Raw genomic sequence first — 19,300 nt, 5'->3', positions numbered from 1 at the left:
CAAGGGAATTTTATAAGAGGAAAAAATCTAGCAAAATAACTGAGACAGTATTGTAAGTTTCTGGCTGTAAGTTTGAACAAAGTTAACATACAGGTTTGTCATCTATTTTATCATTTAAACAAATCTACAAAAAATCATGGGGCAATATTTAGAAATTATTTTGGATAAATATAAAATGATGAAACTGTAGAAGTATTATAATATACACAATATGTTCAGACATTTGAAACACAGTAAATGCCCATAATTCTTACAGTCAATTAAAGATGCAAAACCTGCAAATCAGTATTTCTTTTATAATACTCTCACATAAATGTATATAAATCTATACAGAATTAAATTTCTATGAATATGTATTAGATTAATAAGCTTGTAGGTACAGTAGTATCTAAACACACTCAAATATCTCCAGAAAGGCATTTTCCCAAACATACGGTGTTGCTAATGCATCCTCTGAAGCATTGCAAGCTTCCTGGATGCTTCCTACAAGCTTTAATAACACAAGAATTAGAAAGGTTATTCAGGTAGGTCCCATGTATTTAAGTGACAAAGACTAGGATGAACTGTTCCTAAAGTAAAAAGAAAGCACATACACACTACCTTTGGTAGGTTGTTTTTTTTTTTTTTTTTTTTTTTTTTTTTTTAATTGAGGTTACTAAAATTAACCTTAATTAGATGACAAAAACTAAAGGAAAATCTGGATAAGAAATACCAACACATAGAGCATACAGGAAAAAAATTGATTTGGATAGTGAATTCTTAAGAAGAATCCTAATATCCCTAACAAGGAGATGAGTATTTGGAATAAGGGAAAAGGAACAGTAAGAAGAAAGGCAGAGAAATGAAGAAAAATGGGACAGATGACACACCAGTTTCAAATACTTAAAGTGATCTTGGAACCATGAAATTGAAAGAGACAGAAGAAGTCAAGTAAACACTGGCAAATTCAAATAATTTACACTATTGTAAAACCTGAAAAATAGATCTTTTAGACTGAAGAACATGACCAAATTTGCTTGGGGATAGATATAGCAAGGAATGATGGAAGTGTGTTCTCAAAGGAATCACAAATCAGATACACAAAAAGACATATTTTGAATAGGCAAAAAGCATTTAATGACACAATTAATGTGAAGTTTTTTATTAGAACAGCAGTTGTGATGATACATATTAAAGTCAGGTAGGTGGTCTTTTTCAAGCTGCTTTAGTAATAATGGTGGAAGTCTACCATACGATTGTGTGACCTACCTCAATTCTACACAACATAGTAAAAAAATTTCTGGTAACCAGCATACACTGAATTTCCTGTTATATAAGGTTTTGTTTAGTTGTTTTTTTATTTACTTGAAACATAATGTTAAAAATGTCATGGCAAACTTTATATAAAAAACTTCCAAAAGTGGATAGTCTATTCCATAAATTGCTTTGATTTTCCTTGCTAAAAGTACTATAACATGAGGGAATCTTACATCTATTTTTTATACTTCATTCTCATATTCAGTCCAGTACAAAACTTTTCGTCTTTGAAAGAAAATTACTCAGCAAAGTTCTTATTAGAATGATTTGGAAGTAAAGGATCCTATTATGCATTCCTTCTTTTAAATACATACTGAAAAGCTGCTTTCTAAAAAAATGTCTTTCTGAAATTCTGAGGAATCTGAGGGAAATCTGAGGAAGCTGACAGCTATCAAACCACACATACAATTCTTCTCTCATAATCTCCTTCCAAAATAATCATTTGGGAAAATGAAAAACCTGTTTCAGCATTACTGAGTTCAAACAGATGCAAATTCTCCACTAATGTAATAAACTTTTGGTTCTTTTCCTGGGTATGAGCTGTATGTTAGTGAAATTGAATGTAATATGCTATTTTGAAAATTGTTTATTTCTAAATGAGCTATTACAGAAAAAAAAAAAAAGAAAGAAAAATACAAGTGTGCGAAAGTATTTGAAAGCCCTTACAAATTGCTGGATGTACATCATGCTTCACCCACTACAAATCTTGGCCACAGAAATGGAAAGCATTAGCAAAACATTAAGACAAAGTTGGAAACTGCTGATTATCAGTTTGCCACTGTCTTCAGATTTAATGCAGTACTTGGCTCAAAAAGTTCTTTAAAAATCCCCAATATAAGTGAAAATATTTACAAAATAGAATGTCTCTCACTTAATGCCTATTGGGCAATAGTCTTAAAACTCCACAGATACTTGTAAATCTGTCAAAAGAATCATGGGCCATAAACAAACTTTCATGTAAAGAGCATTTCTGTGTCAATCAGACAAAATTTGGAATTTTAAAGCACCATTTTAAATGTAAACGCAAAACCAGAAATAGTTTAAAGTCGATAACAGTAAATTACTAACTATTTACTCACCAGAACGCACCAGTAGCATTTACAGGAATCAGTCTGACAGCAAAACCAAGTATCAACACCATGAATTCCTATAAACCTGTCACTGACACTATCCCCTATGAGTTATGCCTCTGTGAAAGCTGCTAAAGCTGCCCCGGTCCTGTCTGTTCAGCACGGCAGGTTAGACTGCCAGGCTCTTTCACTCAGTGTCAACGCAAGCACATCTTTGACAGGAGGATTACTGTTTGACAGCTCTTTTTTAGAGCTCTTACCTATTCTGTTCCAAAGAGCATTTGAAATAATACTGCAAATGGATTCAGTGTAGTGCTAAATAATCCCAAATTTCTGTATGAGAGAATCCATGATCTTTTACAGTGCACAAACCAGTTACACTACTTGGATCTATATGCCCAAATAAAAACCTAATAAACTTCCCATAAATTTCATAAATTTATATCATTCAGCAAGTGCTATATAATTTTCTCATTATTGGGTTCCTTTGGTATTAATTGTCTTGCTTGGAACCAACTTTGCAAGCTAAACAAATAGTTACTGGTGGAGATGCATGTTTACCCATTGGACACTGTGGCACGATGTGGTTATAGTCTCCTGTTATTAGATGTACTTAGGTACCTACTCACTGGAGCTGTTCACATGGAATTAATTTAATGCTTTTTGCACTATCTACAGTTTTTGCGCTTCTGTAAAAACTTTCATGTAATTTTCTTTTCAGATGGAATTTTAAATAATGTACAGAAGGCAAGAGATCCATCTTGATTCCGTGGGAGCGTGGTAAGAATTTTAACAACTACCAACTGCAAGAGGGCTGCTACTGACTCAGAAAAGTTTCAGAGACAGTATTTTATTTGCCCTTTTGGACCCATATGGATCATCAGTACATCTCGATAGGAGGAACACACAAATGTTAAAGCACTACCACCAAAGCCAGAGCAGGGCTTACAAATACGAATGCCTCTGAGCAAAGCAGAACTGGAAATGCTGTGAAGTGGAGTGGGAAGTTCTCTGAGACAAAACTATCTGAGAAAAGCATAAAAGAGCACCAGACTGTGGTAGCACCCTGTTCTCAAGCTGTCTTTATTCCTTAAATGAAAGTCAACAATTTAATGCAAAAAAGTGTTAGCACACGTAAAACTAAATACACCATTCTAACCTACCAATTGCTTGTATAGCTACTGTTCTGTGAAGATATTTTCAGCTAATTTAAAAGAAGAAATGTGCTTCTATATAAAGATATTTTCTTCACACATTAATAATTCCTTTTCCTTAAAAAAATAATCGAGAGGATAGAAGATAATAAGTAAAAAGTCAGTCTTTGTCTGAAACAAATTTCCTCTTGACACACAGAAACAAGTATTGTTTTAGGTGCTCTAGCTGCCACATATAAATGAGACAGAAATAACATTTCAGTGATACGTCCTAAGATGTGGAAAGTGAAATAATTCAATTAGTGGCATATAAAAGAGTTTGTAAAGTTCACCTGTTCTGAATGAGTCAGACATCTTGACAATTCTCACAAGTTTGATCAGATATTCTACCTTTGTTTTTTGAGGGGGCTTTTCTTGTTTATTATAAATTCAACAACATTTTTGAACTTTTAGAGTTAGTGACGGCATACAGAGGAACTTTCAGGCCTATATTAATTTCGACTAACCTAAAATTTTTTTAGCTCCTTATTTGGTGAAAGGGCACCAACATATTATACAAATCATTTAAAAACCTTTCTGTTAAAATAGCTTCCCAAGAATACATTTAGCAAAATAAAAAAGACTGCTAGTAAAACTAAATATTTTTCACACCATAGCAACATATCTGAGCCTCTGCTTAATGTACTCCTTCTGAAATGGGAGTTTACATTCAGGGCACCCTTCAGCAGAGAAGCACACTGCAAGGGACTGAACAGTACATATAAATGATTATAATGACTAAAGCCTCGTAATTTTCCAGACAAGTCTTTGAAAGATTCCTTTAAGTGATTGCAGCACATATGATTACTAGAAACTTTTTGTTAAGTGTCAAGATCCAAACATACAGAACTCAACACATCATTAAGATCTGTCAAGAGTGTAGAACTGTGCGCTAGCAGAATCTGCTGAGAAACGGAAACATTTCCCTTCGCTCTGAACGGTACAAAGAAGAAGAATATTTTGAAATGGAAGAGTCTTGTCTGGGTAATTCAGAGGGAGACAATATTTTTAAGAAGCAAGAATAATATTTTCATCAGATGAGCTAAGATTTTTACTCTGCTAAGAAAAAAAAGGACCTTTCAAACATTTTATCACTTATTGTACTGAATAAGGGATCAGACATAAGAGAATTGGGCAATGGCTGAAACAGTTTATGAGCTGAAACTGTAGAAGCCAGAGAAGTGATCTGTTTTCCTCTCTATTGCTGGATCTCTGATTTTATGTGCAAGGCAGATCGTAAAGTTGGATCTAATTAATTCTTCCACCAAGTTGGTAGAAGTTTGGTTCAGCTGGAGCATTCAGCTTATATTTAAAATCATGTAAATTCATAAACTACCAGCAATATTAGCAGGAACATTCCACAAAGTGCTTATTAGCCCCACTATTACTAATTTGTACTCCACAGTCTGAAGTAAAGCACTTTCAATCTGTGATATGTGACTAACTCAATTCCAGCAGAAATCAGTCCTGTCTCTTACTGCATACCTCCACAAAGAGGAAAAGCTAATGAGGTCCATAAATATAAAGTCACCATTCCTCCCAACACCAGTATTTAATACTCTCTAAACTGCCTAATTCCTTATCCATCATACACATTGATAGGGACAGTATTCTTCCCATTCCCAGATGTACACTACCTGCTCCCAGATGTATCCTTCACAGTTACGTAACTAATGCTTAAAATACACACATGTATTTATTTATTTATTTTAAAGGGCACACAAAAAAGTGCCCAGAAAATCATAAGTGTGTTATTTCTCAGATGCATTTTAGAATCTTAACATTTGCAGAATGATTTTTAACAAGAAATTTCTGAGAATTCTTTAGCCAAAGGAAAAAAAATACTAAAAAAATTAACAGCATGCCATTGTTTAACCAACTGAAAGCCTTCTCCCTGTGCCTTTGAGCACACATGCAGACATCTGCTTTCAGGGAATAAAGTCCTCAAAAACATAATTGCTTTTCTTCTCTATTATATATTTGAATGCTTAAACCATTTAAACCATTCCATACTATCTTTTTTTATCAAAACCTAAAAAATCTAATAAAATTTTAAGAAATTATCCACCTAGAAAAATTTATACTAAATGTATTCACATATGAACATTACCAGTGGAACACTGTCAAAAAGTTAGTTTTATTGTAAAATCAAATCCAAGACACATATATAAAATGCATTTTAAATGCCTGTGTTGGATCTTTCTAAATCAAAACAAACTGAAATATGTTTCATCCTGCTGAGACAAGAGACTATTCAAAAAGTGGTCAGAAAAGGCTGAGAATGAAAAGTGCCAACTCATACAAAAAAACCCAAAACCCTTTGCCTGTACAAAGCCATTTGCTTTGCTCTTTTCCTTACACCATTTTGCATTGCCTCAAAATAGATAATGTAAATACTGGACTATGCAAAAACAGTGAAACCACATTCAAAACAACATGCTTCTTTAATGACATTGCCTAGAGAAATAACACATGCACCTATTTGGCTCCTCATGTTCCACCACCCAGTTCAAATTTCTATTTGTTTGCACTTCCAAAATTTTAAAGAACATATAACTAATAAAGAGAATTAAAGTAAGCATGTCCTGTAAATTATCATACAACTTCTCTGCTCCTGCTGGGAAGATTTTTTGACATGCCTGTTAGACAGACATTTCTCTGACAAAAGCCCCTCTTTTAAACTGACTTCGAACATTTCATTTAAATTAGACTAAGGTTTCAATAGGTTGAAAATATTTTAGAAGAGTATGTTTGATACTTTTTGGAACACTATCCTCCTGACGAATACGCAATCACCTTTTATCAAGACATAACTTTTGATCCTACAAATTATTTAGAAAGTTAATACTCAGAATTGGTATAACACTTAGAATTTTCAGGATGTGATCCAGTTAACTTACTGTTTATCAAGCAAATTGAACAATAGACAAAACCCTTCAACACTGTAATCCTTGCACTGTGGATTATTACTGTATCATGATTTCACTAGTCTCCAGAAAAGACTTTACCATAGCCTATATTATGCATTAACTAAATCTATAATTCCACCTGAATAAATGATAACCCATAAAATTAATTAATCTCTAGAACAAAACCAGGCTATAGTTAATTAGGGGACATTTTGTTGCAAAACTCTTTCACTCAGTTTGAGGACTCTGATGGGAAAAGACATTTAGGAATTTTAAATTAACTTCTTGGAATAATACAAATCAAACTTTTCTGCCTTTGTATGTTTTCCTATTGATAAATATATTCCCTTCTAATCCTCAATGAATCCAGATGTTTTTCAGTACTTTAAATTTGGAAAATCAGAGTTTTAGTCTGCATGAACTGATTATTTTTTCTTTTTGCAGTTTCCTCCTTGACTCTATTTAAAGTAACAGTTACTGAAAGCATCAAGAATGAGTGACCCTTTTCAACTTCCATCCATTTCCTTTTTCTAAATTCCCTCCCACACTTTGCAATAGAATGTGACACACAGCTATCTGAAGAAGCACTGAATGAGAGCAGTGTAGATGCAACAGTTTAGTCTGGTTCTAATGAGCCATGCTGAGAGACAGTGTTAAGAGTGACATGACTGCCATGGTGTTTATTAGTCACATCCAGTCCACTGGACCTGTTTCTATGAACAATAATTATATTTTATACTATATAAATATATATTAAAACCTGAAAAAAAACCTATATATATTGTCATGGCATTTAGGAATGAAAATTAAATGAAGCACCTGAAGAAGAGGCAGGAGAAGCCAGGTATGTTCAGCCCCGTTTAGAAAAAGCAGGCTGGAAATCTAGATTTTCATCTCAACTATCTAACGAATAACTAGAGAGAAGGCAAAGCCAGACTTTTCAGGAATGCACATCTAAAGAAAATTGAGCAATAGTCACAAGCTGCAGCACAGGAAATTCTCATGTGGGATAAACAAAAATATTCAAGATGGCAATTAAGCATTGGAACAGGTGCCCAGAGATGTGCTGCCATTTCCATCCTCAGATTCAAAACTGAGGTGACTTTGGCCCTGTACAGCCTGATCTAAACATGAAGTTACTCTTGCTCAAAGGCTCTGGACCACAGGACCTCCATATGTACATTTCAACCTACCAAATTGCACTTCTTTATAATTTTAAGATATTTGTAATGCTTCTCCATAAAAAACAGTGTGAAAATGGCCAACACAAAATTGAAATTTCTCAACTTTTCTTGCATAGATTTACTTACTTCCCTTTTAATATTTTCATAAGGATTATGCAATTTTACAAAATGGAGTTGCCATAAATGTAAGTTTTGGTGAAGTTCTCCTATTTAAATGGGGAAAAATTGGGGTTACATACTTAACAAGATACAGATCTGTCAACAACTGGGTTAAGAGGTGCCCAATATCAAACCATGTCTTCTGTCTCCAACTGACAATTGCATAGCAGATCCCTAATGTCTTCTTTTTATTTTAGAATTTTTTTTTGCCACACATGTGTTTGCAAACACCTACATATGTACTCACACACACAGTTAAATTAATAAAAATTTAAAACTTATACACAGTACTGAAACGATATTAGTATGAAAATTGCAACCAATATTTCTACTGGTGGCCATGAAAGAAGGGAAAAGTAAAAGGTATGTGGATTTTCAATGCAATGAGAATGTTACAATCACTCTCATAGCAAATTTAATTAATTATGAGAAACAGAAGTGATTCTTCAAAATCCTTAGTATGGACCTACCTTGGTTTCCATTTTTAACAATTCAATAAATATATTTGCTGTTTCATTTGTTAAGGTCAAGAATGCAAAAGAAGTTATAATGAACACCACAGAATATTACACGAGGCATCTAATATTGCTTTCTGAGGAACAGAGCAGCACAAAATTTTAAAATTTTATGTACTGTATTGCAAAGAAGAGGAATGAGTATGACAGATGGAAACAATCTACAGGGCAACTAATTTAATTAAAACTGTTCAACTTCAGACACAGATTAATAAAAGGATTCATGGTAAAACTTATACTAGTCTATCAAACTTCGGTGAAGCGGTTTTCTTTCTGAGTGACTTCTTATGATTATGTATTTAAAACATTCTGTGTTCATTCCAGAAGAATACCAATTTCAAGAATACCAAGTGGCATTGTTCAAATTAGAAGGTAAATCATGTTTGGTCACAGGGAAAGAAAAATGTTGGAATCATTCATTGCCCTTGACAAGGAATAAGATGTCTTACAATCTTAAGCAAAGCCTTTTCTTTCCATAACTCTACATTAACTGGAAAGCTAGCATGTGTTAAATGAATAAATATATCTGCTTATGATACTGTGTAATATTTGAAAGCCTTGGAAATACACCAACAGACCTGGAGTGAAAACCTGAGCTTACAGAAATTTCTTTCTAGTTGAATGCTAGAGTGGAACCAGATTTCACCCTAAAATTTTCATCTTACCATCCAATATTCACTTCTTTCCCCTTAAAAGCCTATATTAAATGCATATTTTAGTTTCTCATTCTTTTTAACCTAAAACACCCATGATTAAAAAGTTTGTTCTGGAATACGTTTTAAAAACCTGTTGAATTAAGGTTCTCCAAAAACCTTTTTGAATTCTTGAATCTAACTTCAGTCTAATCCCTTTGGAGTAAAGTTAGCCTGTACCTTTAAAGTCTAATCTGAAAGATTTAAAAATAGCAAATTGTATGGAACTCAATCTGTTTATCTGAAAAGGATGAAAGGGTTTGTACACCATCTAGATTTGAACTTTTGGTTCCACAGTGTCTAGGTATTTCAAACCAGAGGTTTATACCATGAGGTGTATAAGACATGACATTCATGATAATTCCATCTTTCCTATGTTAATATCCATGATAGAAACATAAATTAATGCCTTGATAAACTAGTCAAATATATTGTTAAATATTTAAAGACAACTAATATGAAAAGTAACTATCAAAATTGCCATTTCACTTGCAAGAAGTGATATGCTTCTTTTTTTTTTAACCATTCCTTAGAAATCTCAGAAAAAAGGGAAGTCACTAGCAGGAACATTAGTTCATTACCTAATGACATGATGAAAACCTCTCTTCCATTTATTACCTTTGTCTCATCCCACTTCCAAGGTAATCAGCTTGAGAGTACCTTAGCCAACAACTTGTGAAACAAATCCAATTTACCCTATAACACAGGCAGCCCCAGTTAATATTGTTCAAATTATTTACATCTGAAGGGCCGCGCCTGTCTGGATAGCTGGGCCCGACGCTTCTCTGGACTTGCTTTCTGCTACTCACATCTGTTTCAGCTTTAGACTTTCACTGGTATTCTGCCAGCAGCCACAACTTTTTAATGGCTACAATAAACTACAGAGACTCATCAAATCTTTGTTGTACGTGTTAAAATTATAACCTCTTCAATTAAAATTCTGATTTAAAAATTAACTAGAGCATTAGCCAAAGAAAAAAATTTGACAGGGAATCGTTGAAAAAAGATAAGTTCTTATATAAGGGATTGTTTCTTTGTTTAAATGTAAGAGAAATAATCACAGGAATGCTTGTTAGAATCTGTTGCATTATTTCCAAGTGATAAAATACCAACATCTGAAAACATTTCCACAACCTTTTTGGTTTCACATCTTTGCTGTCATTAACTTTGTATGTTAATTGTTTTCGCTGGCTTTAACACACACCTTTACAAAGAATTATGGAGACAACCTCAAGATAGCAATTTTTCTCAATTTGCTATAAATACCTACAAAGATTTGGTTTAGAAAACAGAAATCAGTGATTACAAGAAAGGTGAAGTTTTTATTTTAAGAGTAAAGGAGTTTATCTTTCCCTACTTGCTGTTTGTGTCTTTGCAATGTAGAACAAATATGATGTGAATGCCCCAGCCTCAATGCAGCTCCTTCACGACTAAGATGTATGACAGGAGGACTACATGCTGAAAAAGTACAAGATCAAACACAGATCATGTTTCTGCAAAAACTAGCCCAAAAGAGGGCAGGCCAAGGGGCTTACAGGGCCAAGCGATGAGAGGAGATAGAGCACTCACTTATGCCTGGGTCGAACAAACAACAACTGATACTTTCCTACCACTATTAACCTTTGAAATTGTCCTAAGGATGGCAGTGACCTAATCCAGCAATTCATAGCTGTAAGGATAAACTATTTTGTAACAGTTTTCAGTGCCTTAAAAAATATGAAAACAGTTATCTTGTTCAACTCTGATTATTAAAGTACTCTTCTAGTCTGGTGCAAACATGTCAACTTAAATGTAAAAGTTTTTACATGTTTTTATGCAGATTATCTTCCTAAACTCCATCTTCTACACAGAACTCCCTTAGTAAAGTACAAACTTTTCTATAACAAGAAAAAGGCTTAAAATATTCAGTCATCATTTGTTGACTTTATTTTAGAAAATTGCATGTAGCCCAAAATAAAAATGAAACTGCTTGGAATCCTTAAGAGAACAACCCTTCCTACTTTATTTCCACTCAGTACCTTGATTGATAGATGAGTTTGGTTTCTGAGCCCCTCTTTATAATAAACATTTTTAAATGTTTATTTTATGTCCCAGGGTGAAAATATTTTGAACTGGAGCTTTCCATTTCCCTTTGCTCTGCCTTGGCAAGCTGTGTTTTATTTCTACATTAATAGTATTCAACTCTTTCTTGTAGCTTTTAAATTGTTGTTATAAAAGTACTGAAGAAAGTATTTATGTTATGGAGCTAACAGATATCTACAGTTAAACACATAGCTCTGGAGAAGCCAGAGAAAAATTCACACATAACTGAAGGAATATTCAGAAAGATTTCTTTAGGGGCCTTTCAATTGTAAAAGGGAAAATTACTTTTCAGGATCTCTACTTTCATTTTTATTAAGTCATGAGTTAAATTTTTTTTCTTCCTAATTTATGTGAGTAATTTGTGCCACAATGTAAAAACTCTAAATGAATCAACACTATAAACCTAATTAGCAATAAGAAAACCTCATAAAGATCACATTTTAAATGGCACTTTGTTGTTAGTAGAACAAATGTGAAAGTTCCCAGTTACCTTCTAGATCTCTCTTCAGTTTCCTTAAGTCTTTTATTAGGTCTTCAAATTTAACTTGGGAGGCCTGGAAAAAATCCTGTGGTTCTGGTAAAGGAAAAATGCTCTTGTCTGTTCCTGCTTCCTAAACAAACAAACAAACAGGCCACTATGAAAATTGAATGCATTTAGAGTGAAATAAGTAGCTTTTTAAAAAAATTCTCATCTATGAAAAAGTGTTATAAAATTACAAAAATCACATATGTTAAATCATTCTTGCTGAAACCACAGCTCATTCAAGGTTAAATACTGACCAATCTGAGTATTGAAACTTCCTTTTAGATGTTGCAAAGCAAACTGTGCTCAATTTAAACAGTGAAACAACATTAAAGACACAACATTTCAGTTAATTTTATGTCAATAAAGGTTTAGATAAAGGATTAGAAGTTTCTTAGGAAAAGATAACAGGAATACCCATTTTAATGCAAGAAGGGATCTTATGCCAAATGTTTGTGGTTTCACTCTCTCACAATTCATTAAAAACACACACACTTTAGAAGCATAAATTGAAAACCCTATTAATATATTTTGTGAAGCAGTTTACACAGATAAAAACACACAGCTGAATGCTTATATGGCTAAATAAATAACAGGGGTTAAAGCTGTATGGGACCTCTAAGTATATACCTTATTTTCAGCACAGTAAGAAAAAATAATCAGAAGTAAAACAAATAAACAAACAAAGCCAACAGAAACCCCCCCCCCCCCCACACACAAAATGATATAAAATTTAAAAAAAACCCAGCAACCAACCAACAAAAAACTTTTACAAGGTTCAAAGCAATATCTTCAGTGGAATTTTTGGAAGTATGTATAAATGGTATTAATATGATATTGCTGTGTATAAGCATACCTTACTGAGTTTGAAATATGCATATACCTGCAGGGATGTCAGTCTGTAATAAAGGAAAACTCATAGGCTGGAGAGCTAATTGTTTAGTGAATGGGGAAAGAATAATTTTATTATTATAAAGATAAAAACATTTTGGTGGAGAAAGTGCAATGGATGATAATTACACTGTGTTTATTTCCTCCCAAGGAAGATACACTATTTTGTTTCACAAAATTCCCTGAAGTAAAATTACAGTATAGTAGGAAGTTTGCAGAAATATTTAATTAATGAAATATTTTAGTAAATACATTAATTAAATATTTTAATAAATTAATTAGAAATCATAAAAATCCTAGTTCCCCCAAAAAACCCCAAACTAACCAAACCTCCACCAAGAGAAAACACAAGAAAAAAAAAAAGAGAAACAAAGAAACCCCAAAACCTTAAAGAAAGAATACTGATACAGATCCACATGTCTGAGGATTACTAAATCATCAATGCAACAACCTTATGTAAGAATTTTAAAAAAGAAGAAAAAATAAGAAAATAAACTAAAATTATTGAAAATCTCTGTTAAAATCATGAAGCAACATTTTCATTTAAAATACGATAATTCAAATTTTTCCACTCAATAAGTTTGGCTACTGCCAATACCAAATATATACATATTTAATATAGGAATGCATAGAATATAAATGCATATACAGAGGAGTAACACATACAACACAATGTAACTTACAACATCATTTCAACCCCTAACTTCACCCCCATCAGCTGACTCACCTATCTTAAATAGCAACCTGTCCTTGCATTTTTTGTCCTAAGAGAGAAATCATGCTTCTGCCTTCCAGCATCACAACATCAGAAGAAATTTCACAAGGCTACAGCACCCAGATGTAATAAGGCAGGGCTGGAGGGACCACCTGTCCAGTCTGCAACAGTCACAGCTTACTGCCTGCAGTGGTTCTCTCAACAACCAAGGTAAGATTTTCCCAAGTCTTATCTTGAAAGTTACAGCAAGTTTCATGCCTACTGAGGTACACAACTATTACAAGAAAGCAAAATAAATGGATTTTATTTTCCCATCAGAGGTATTATGTTCAGATTTCTATAAAGCTGTTACAAACCCTTTCACCATCTCTTAAAGAAACCCAGTTTTGGAGAGGCTGATGGAGCAAATCCCTTACCTTATCACAATGGCGTAGGTAATATATGACTACATAATCCACAAGATTAATACCATTATCCTAGGAAAAATTAAAAATGTGTGATTAACAGTGATTCACTGTGAAAATGTAGTCTATTTAAAATGAAATTAATTAATATTTTATATTGCTGTGAGAAATAGGATTCACAATACTTTTTATCCTTAGCATTACTGACCAAAATATTTGATCTTTTGCAACATCGAATTCATCGTACCACTACTATATTCAGACTTTACTTTGGTTTTAAATACCAGGCAAAAATACATGCAGAGAAGAATACATGGGAGCAGCTTTTTATATAATAATAGAAGGCATTACAGAATAATAATATTAACTCAAATAAAAATATTATTCAATAATACTACTCTTAAACATAGTATTAACTAAATATTACAGTCATCTCAGATACATCAATGTGAACAGAATTTCTTGATTCCTGTAGTCTCAATCATCTATAAGGAAGATCCAAAAAAGGCACATATACTTTACATATTTTATTCTAAATAAGAAATCAGATAGCATTCAACCAAGAAGCATATTTCATGCCCTGTTACCATATAAATATGAATTTTAATTCTCACTTTATGGAGTCAGTATTTCCATGTTCCTGCACACAACTGTAAAGAGTATTTTATTTTGTTACATATCATTGGGTCAGCATGGGCCAGATGAACTAAGGAAAAGTTATACATTACATTCAGCAATATAAAAGAACCATGATATAGGGAATTATATCTGGAATGCCTTTGAAGTTTTTTAGATGTGTTTTCATATTTTATATTGACAGGTATCAGAACAAACATTTGTATGTGAACAATGTCTGACTTCCTGTACAGAGCTGCCTTGTCTATACGAGAGTCTGCAGCACATTATATTTTATTAGTATCATACACCAGCAAAATTCTTAACTAAGTAAGTCACTGCTGTCATGCAGGAAAAGTCACCCTGCATGTTTAAGAGTTTTAGGAGCCATTACTGGCAGGTCAAAAAATCTCTACAAAAAGTAACTTTCTAAGCTCATATGACAATAAATGACTTTTATGTGAAATGAGAGGTATTTAGCAGTGGCTCTTTACCTTAGCTCATGGAATTCAGCTCAGTTAAGATGTATTTGCTGGCAACTCACAAGAAGGAAGTAATGGGACAAAGGAAGAATACCTTAATGCTCAAGTGTACAAGACCCTGCATTCTTCTCCTTTTCAAATACAGACTACCAATTATCTCCGAGGTTTCATGTCTCCCTGTAGCAACTGGACTCTTTGAGCTTTTATGCATTTTGAACGCTAATCTAAACTAATAACATATTTATTCTGGCTACCAGGAAACTGTAAATAATCTCAATTTTTTAGCTTGTTTTGCTAAGGAACAAGTCTTAAATAGTTATATCAGTTACTCCTTTTCAAAATGCGTAATTTTGTAGCAAGCTTGCTAAATGCAGCCACACTGGAAAGTCCCAGAGATTACTAAATTATATGAAGTTTATAGGTAGATAAAAGAGTGACACTAAGCCTAGCAGTTCTACTGAGAAAAGTCAGACAAAGCTGAGTTTTACATTTTTCTTCAAGGCAGCTAGCCAGCCAACAAATGCCAGAGTAATGGGAAACTTGGCCTGGTTCTAGTTAAACTGCTGTTTGTACTGTGTCTTGTCCATGCAGCAGGACTGGGAAAAAAGGGGTTATAAGGAACAGCTGAACCATCACAGTGAAGACAAAAGTAAGAATTAGAATCAGGGAATCATTTCAGTTGGAAGATACCTTTAAGATCATTGAGTCCAACTGAAAATCCAGCACTGTCAAGTCCATCACTACACTATATTCCTAAGTGCCACCCCCAGGGTCATTGATTCCACCACCTCTCTGGGCAGCCTGTTCCAATGCCTTATAACACTTTCAGTGAAGAAATTTTTCCTAATATCCAAGCTAAACTTCCCTTGAAAGAACTTGGGGCTGCCTCCTCTCATCCTATTGTTCTTTACTTGGGAGAAGACACCAACCCCCAGCTGGTTACAGCTCCTTTCAGGGAGCTGTAGAGAGTGACAAGGTTTCACCAGAGCCTCCTTTCCTCTGTGCTAAACTACCCCAGTTTCCTCAGCTGCTTCTTTTAAGACTTGTGCTCCAGACTCTTTACCAATTTTGTTGATCAGCACCTCAACGTCTTTAGGAGACAAAGGACTCAAATCCTTTGGAAAAAACACTGAACAAGTCATTAAATGTGTTTCTACACTTTGTTAATGATGACAAAAGTAAAACAAGTAAAACAAAATGCTCCATAGATAAACTGTTTTGCTGACATTGCCTGTCTCACAAATGCATTCCTGTGTACATGAAGCATAATAGGGAACAAAAGCTTAAAATCTACATCTCTTGTAGTCAAGAAAGCACTTCACATAAGAAAAGTAGAAAAGCGTTAAGGATTTTTTTTCCTCATACTCCAAGTCTATACCAACATCAGCAGAAAAGTATCTCCTATTCTTTGCTGCTTCCTATATCCATGTGGTGTCTGGGTATGTTTTGGCAAAGAATGACTTTGAGCAGTGTTTCCATTGCCTAGATTACCTAACATCTCTGGCTCTGCCCTACTGAAATAAGAAGCAAAGTAATCTCATCTCAGCAGGGTGTCTAGCCTTTCAGCCTGACTTTGATCCTAGCATGACTAATCAAAAACCAGCTAGCCCTTCTCAATTTTTTACAAAAAAATTTACTGCCATCTATGAGCATTTTCTCATGCATGCCACTCAAACTTCATGTCCTACATCCATTTAACTGACAATTAAAAAAAAGACAAAGTATCTTGTTGGGTGTGACATCTCTTTGATCCCTTATACATAATTTGTTAGTGTATACACCACAATGAACTGATTACTGGTATTTTGTTTTTAAACGTAATTTTTATTTACACAGAGCAACCTTCATTTAAGAGCATGAAAAAAGAATGAGGACATTTAATGGAGATGACTTGAGCAGTCTGTGCTCTCTCACTTCTCTCTACCCTACTGTTATTAAGTCCCTGCTAACAAAAGAGACACACAGAAGTTCTCAGATATGGTAATTAACCTAGTAGTACTGAACAGCAGAAATTAGATATTAAGGAAAAATACACATGTGCTGGAGAAGGAGGTGAAAAGCTAGGAGAAAAAAAGAATAAAACGGTACAAAACACCTTGCTTTTCAAGCAAGAATAGTAAGAAATAAAAGATATGTCAGATGAAGGAACAATTTAAAAAATTGGGTTTTTTTCAGAAAATTAATTCAGAAAAATTATCTTTAACCAAACATTAGTACTTACTCTGCTTTTGACATCCTTTAGTTTGGGGAGTATTTCCAATCCAAACCCATCAGCTTGACCTCGGGTCCTATTCCCTCCATTCATATAATTTCCAAAAGCCAGAATCAAGCCCAAAATTTCCTTTACACTTTTCATGCTCAGCAAAGCCTGGAAAATGGATACTGGTCTGTAAATTTGGTTGACATTAAAATTCTAATTGCTAATATAAAATATTTTTTTCATTTTATTTTTGCTAAACTTATTTTCTGATCTGTTTTTACCTTGGTAGGTAAAGGAAGCTGAAACTGGTGCAATAATCAAAACTTAAGAGAACCATTTTTTAGACTGTATCTCCATAAAATAATATGTTTAATGTAATCCATATGAAGCAAATTATATGGCATCAAATACTATGTCAATGACAAAAAGATTAATGGAAGACTTCTAAACATTCTCAGAAGGCTTCAAAAATCTTACAGACAAGAAGATGGTTTATCATGAGTTTGCATCATGCACAGTCAAATGGAGATGTGCTATTTTTGCTGTCACCAGGTTAGAATCAGCCTGTCACTCAGTCTGCTTCTCATGGGTCTGAAAATTCACATTCCTGGATCCATACTTAATCCAGATATAAGAGGGCTAAGGACTGACTAATTACATGCCTCAGATCAGAAAACAGTTCTAAAAACACAGTGTAGAACTAGTAAATTATTTTCAGTTACATATAAAGACCTCTGTCAGTTGGCAATCTGAGGCCACAGGCATAATTCTTAACTGTGTAGCCTTATACACTGGATAAATCAGTTTCAAACTGAAGGCAATACAGCTTTCCCTATCTCATACAACACTGATTCTTCATACCTCCTTTGGAAAGGAAAAAAAAGTAACTATTTCTATTGCAAAGCAATCCAAAGGGGTAGAGCATGGCTACTCTGTGAAAGCAAAGCTAGTCAAGAACTAATCTTCAAATTAGAAAAAAAAAAATTAACCTACTTTTCTGGTTAGGATGTTAGACCTTTCGGCCATTATTTAATATCTCTCCTAATTTTCACCTTATTCTACTTTTCATAATTTAAAAATCTTGTCCTTAGTCTTTCATAGTGTGTAAATATTAAGTAGAGCTTTTCCCATACTAAAAATTATGCTGTATCAGGGTTACCAGAAATTAATAGATGTCAAAGGAAAGTAATAAGATAATGAACATGACAAGCATCAATTTGCATTAACAGTGGTATGCAAATAAAAGGCACTTTGCAAGGTCCTGTACTAAGCTTGCCTTATACTAATTCCTAGTTTATGGAGATTATCTATTACATTACTTAATATGCAAAGTAATAAAAATCTACCATTTAAATACACATAAAATTCTACATACTCCATGGGGCATCACACGCAATTCACTTTCCTACTTCCTTCTTCCTTTTGTTCTTTTAAGCAACTAAAAATTCACTACAGTTTTATTTCCTAAAAAGCCAGTAAGCAAGATCAAGGTTCCTCGCTTATGGTAAAAAAGAAGTCTACATACTCCAAGATATATTTAAGTTTAAATTTAGCTTTCATGAGGACTTACCTTGGAAACACGAGTCACAATATCTACTTTCCGGTGCACTGATGTTATCCCTTCAGAGAAAACTGACTGGAAGATTATACACTGAGCTCGTTCTGCGAAGTTGGGGATTTGAGACAACTCATACAGAAATCTGTGGGGAAAAAAGGACTATTAATGAATCTTTATAATTCTTCTCAGTGGGGTACATAATGGATCAAAGCCTGCAGTATCATGAAATATACATGCACTTTTTCCTTTTTGACTCAAATCTGTCAGAATTTATAATTGTTATATTCTTTATGCTAAGAATGCATTAAAAATCCTATTAATGTAAAGAAAAAGGCAAGACATTAATCATTATCATATCAACCCATTAACTATCATATCTGCACAGTAATAAACAGAAGAATCTCAAACTTTAATCATCCACTGGGAAAAAAAAAAAGGAAAATCTACATAGCACTACCTACATACCAACTTATGCAGCCTTGTTTCCCTTAAAAATGTGCTCAGAAATACAGAACTCAATATATTCCTAGAAATATATTTCCTAATATAAAATTTCTGCCAACAGCTTTCTTCTGATTCTTAGCATCAATTTTCTTTTTCTAATTTGCACCACACTTTCAATCATACAGCAGCACGTTCTATGGGAACACACCTAGCTGTGTATTTAGTTCTAAAATACTTGCAGAGCATATCTGCCTTCAGTCACTCTTCAGCAAAGTCTTCATCTGCTCTATATCTGTCCTCACAGGTATTTATTCCTCATGACTCAATTGTAGCTTTTCGTCTGTTAACTCTTGGTAAATAAAAATAAA

At 33.7% G+C, this 19,300-nt stretch overlaps 1 protein-coding gene across 1 annotated transcript in view; it reads right to left on the bottom strand.

Moving 5' to 3' along the window:
• Positions 1 to 19,300, bottom strand: part of FMN1 (formin 1) — a 125,131-nt gene that overhangs the window by 36,979 nt on the left and 68,852 nt on the right. Inside the window, exons 9-12 of the mRNA XM_041396740.1 lie at positions 18,501 to 18,630; positions 16,952 to 17,098; positions 13,646 to 13,705; positions 11,591 to 11,711 (exon numbers count right to left, since the gene is read on the bottom strand). Coding sequence (XP_041252674.1) covers positions 11,591 to 11,711; positions 13,646 to 13,705; positions 16,952 to 17,098; positions 18,501 to 18,630 — 458 coding nt within the window. The remainder of the gene's footprint in view (positions 1 to 11,590; positions 11,712 to 13,645; positions 13,706 to 16,951; positions 17,099 to 18,500; positions 18,631 to 19,300) is intronic.

This window comes from Onychostruthus taczanowskii, unplaced genomic scaffold, assembly GCF_017590055.1.
Source record: "Onychostruthus taczanowskii isolate IOZ18803 unplaced genomic scaffold, ASM1759005v1 scaffold1, whole genome shotgun sequence".
NCBI lineage: Eukaryota > Metazoa > Chordata > Aves > Passeriformes > Passeridae > Onychostruthus > Onychostruthus taczanowskii.
This window is presented reverse-complemented; position numbering and strand designations above follow the sequence as displayed.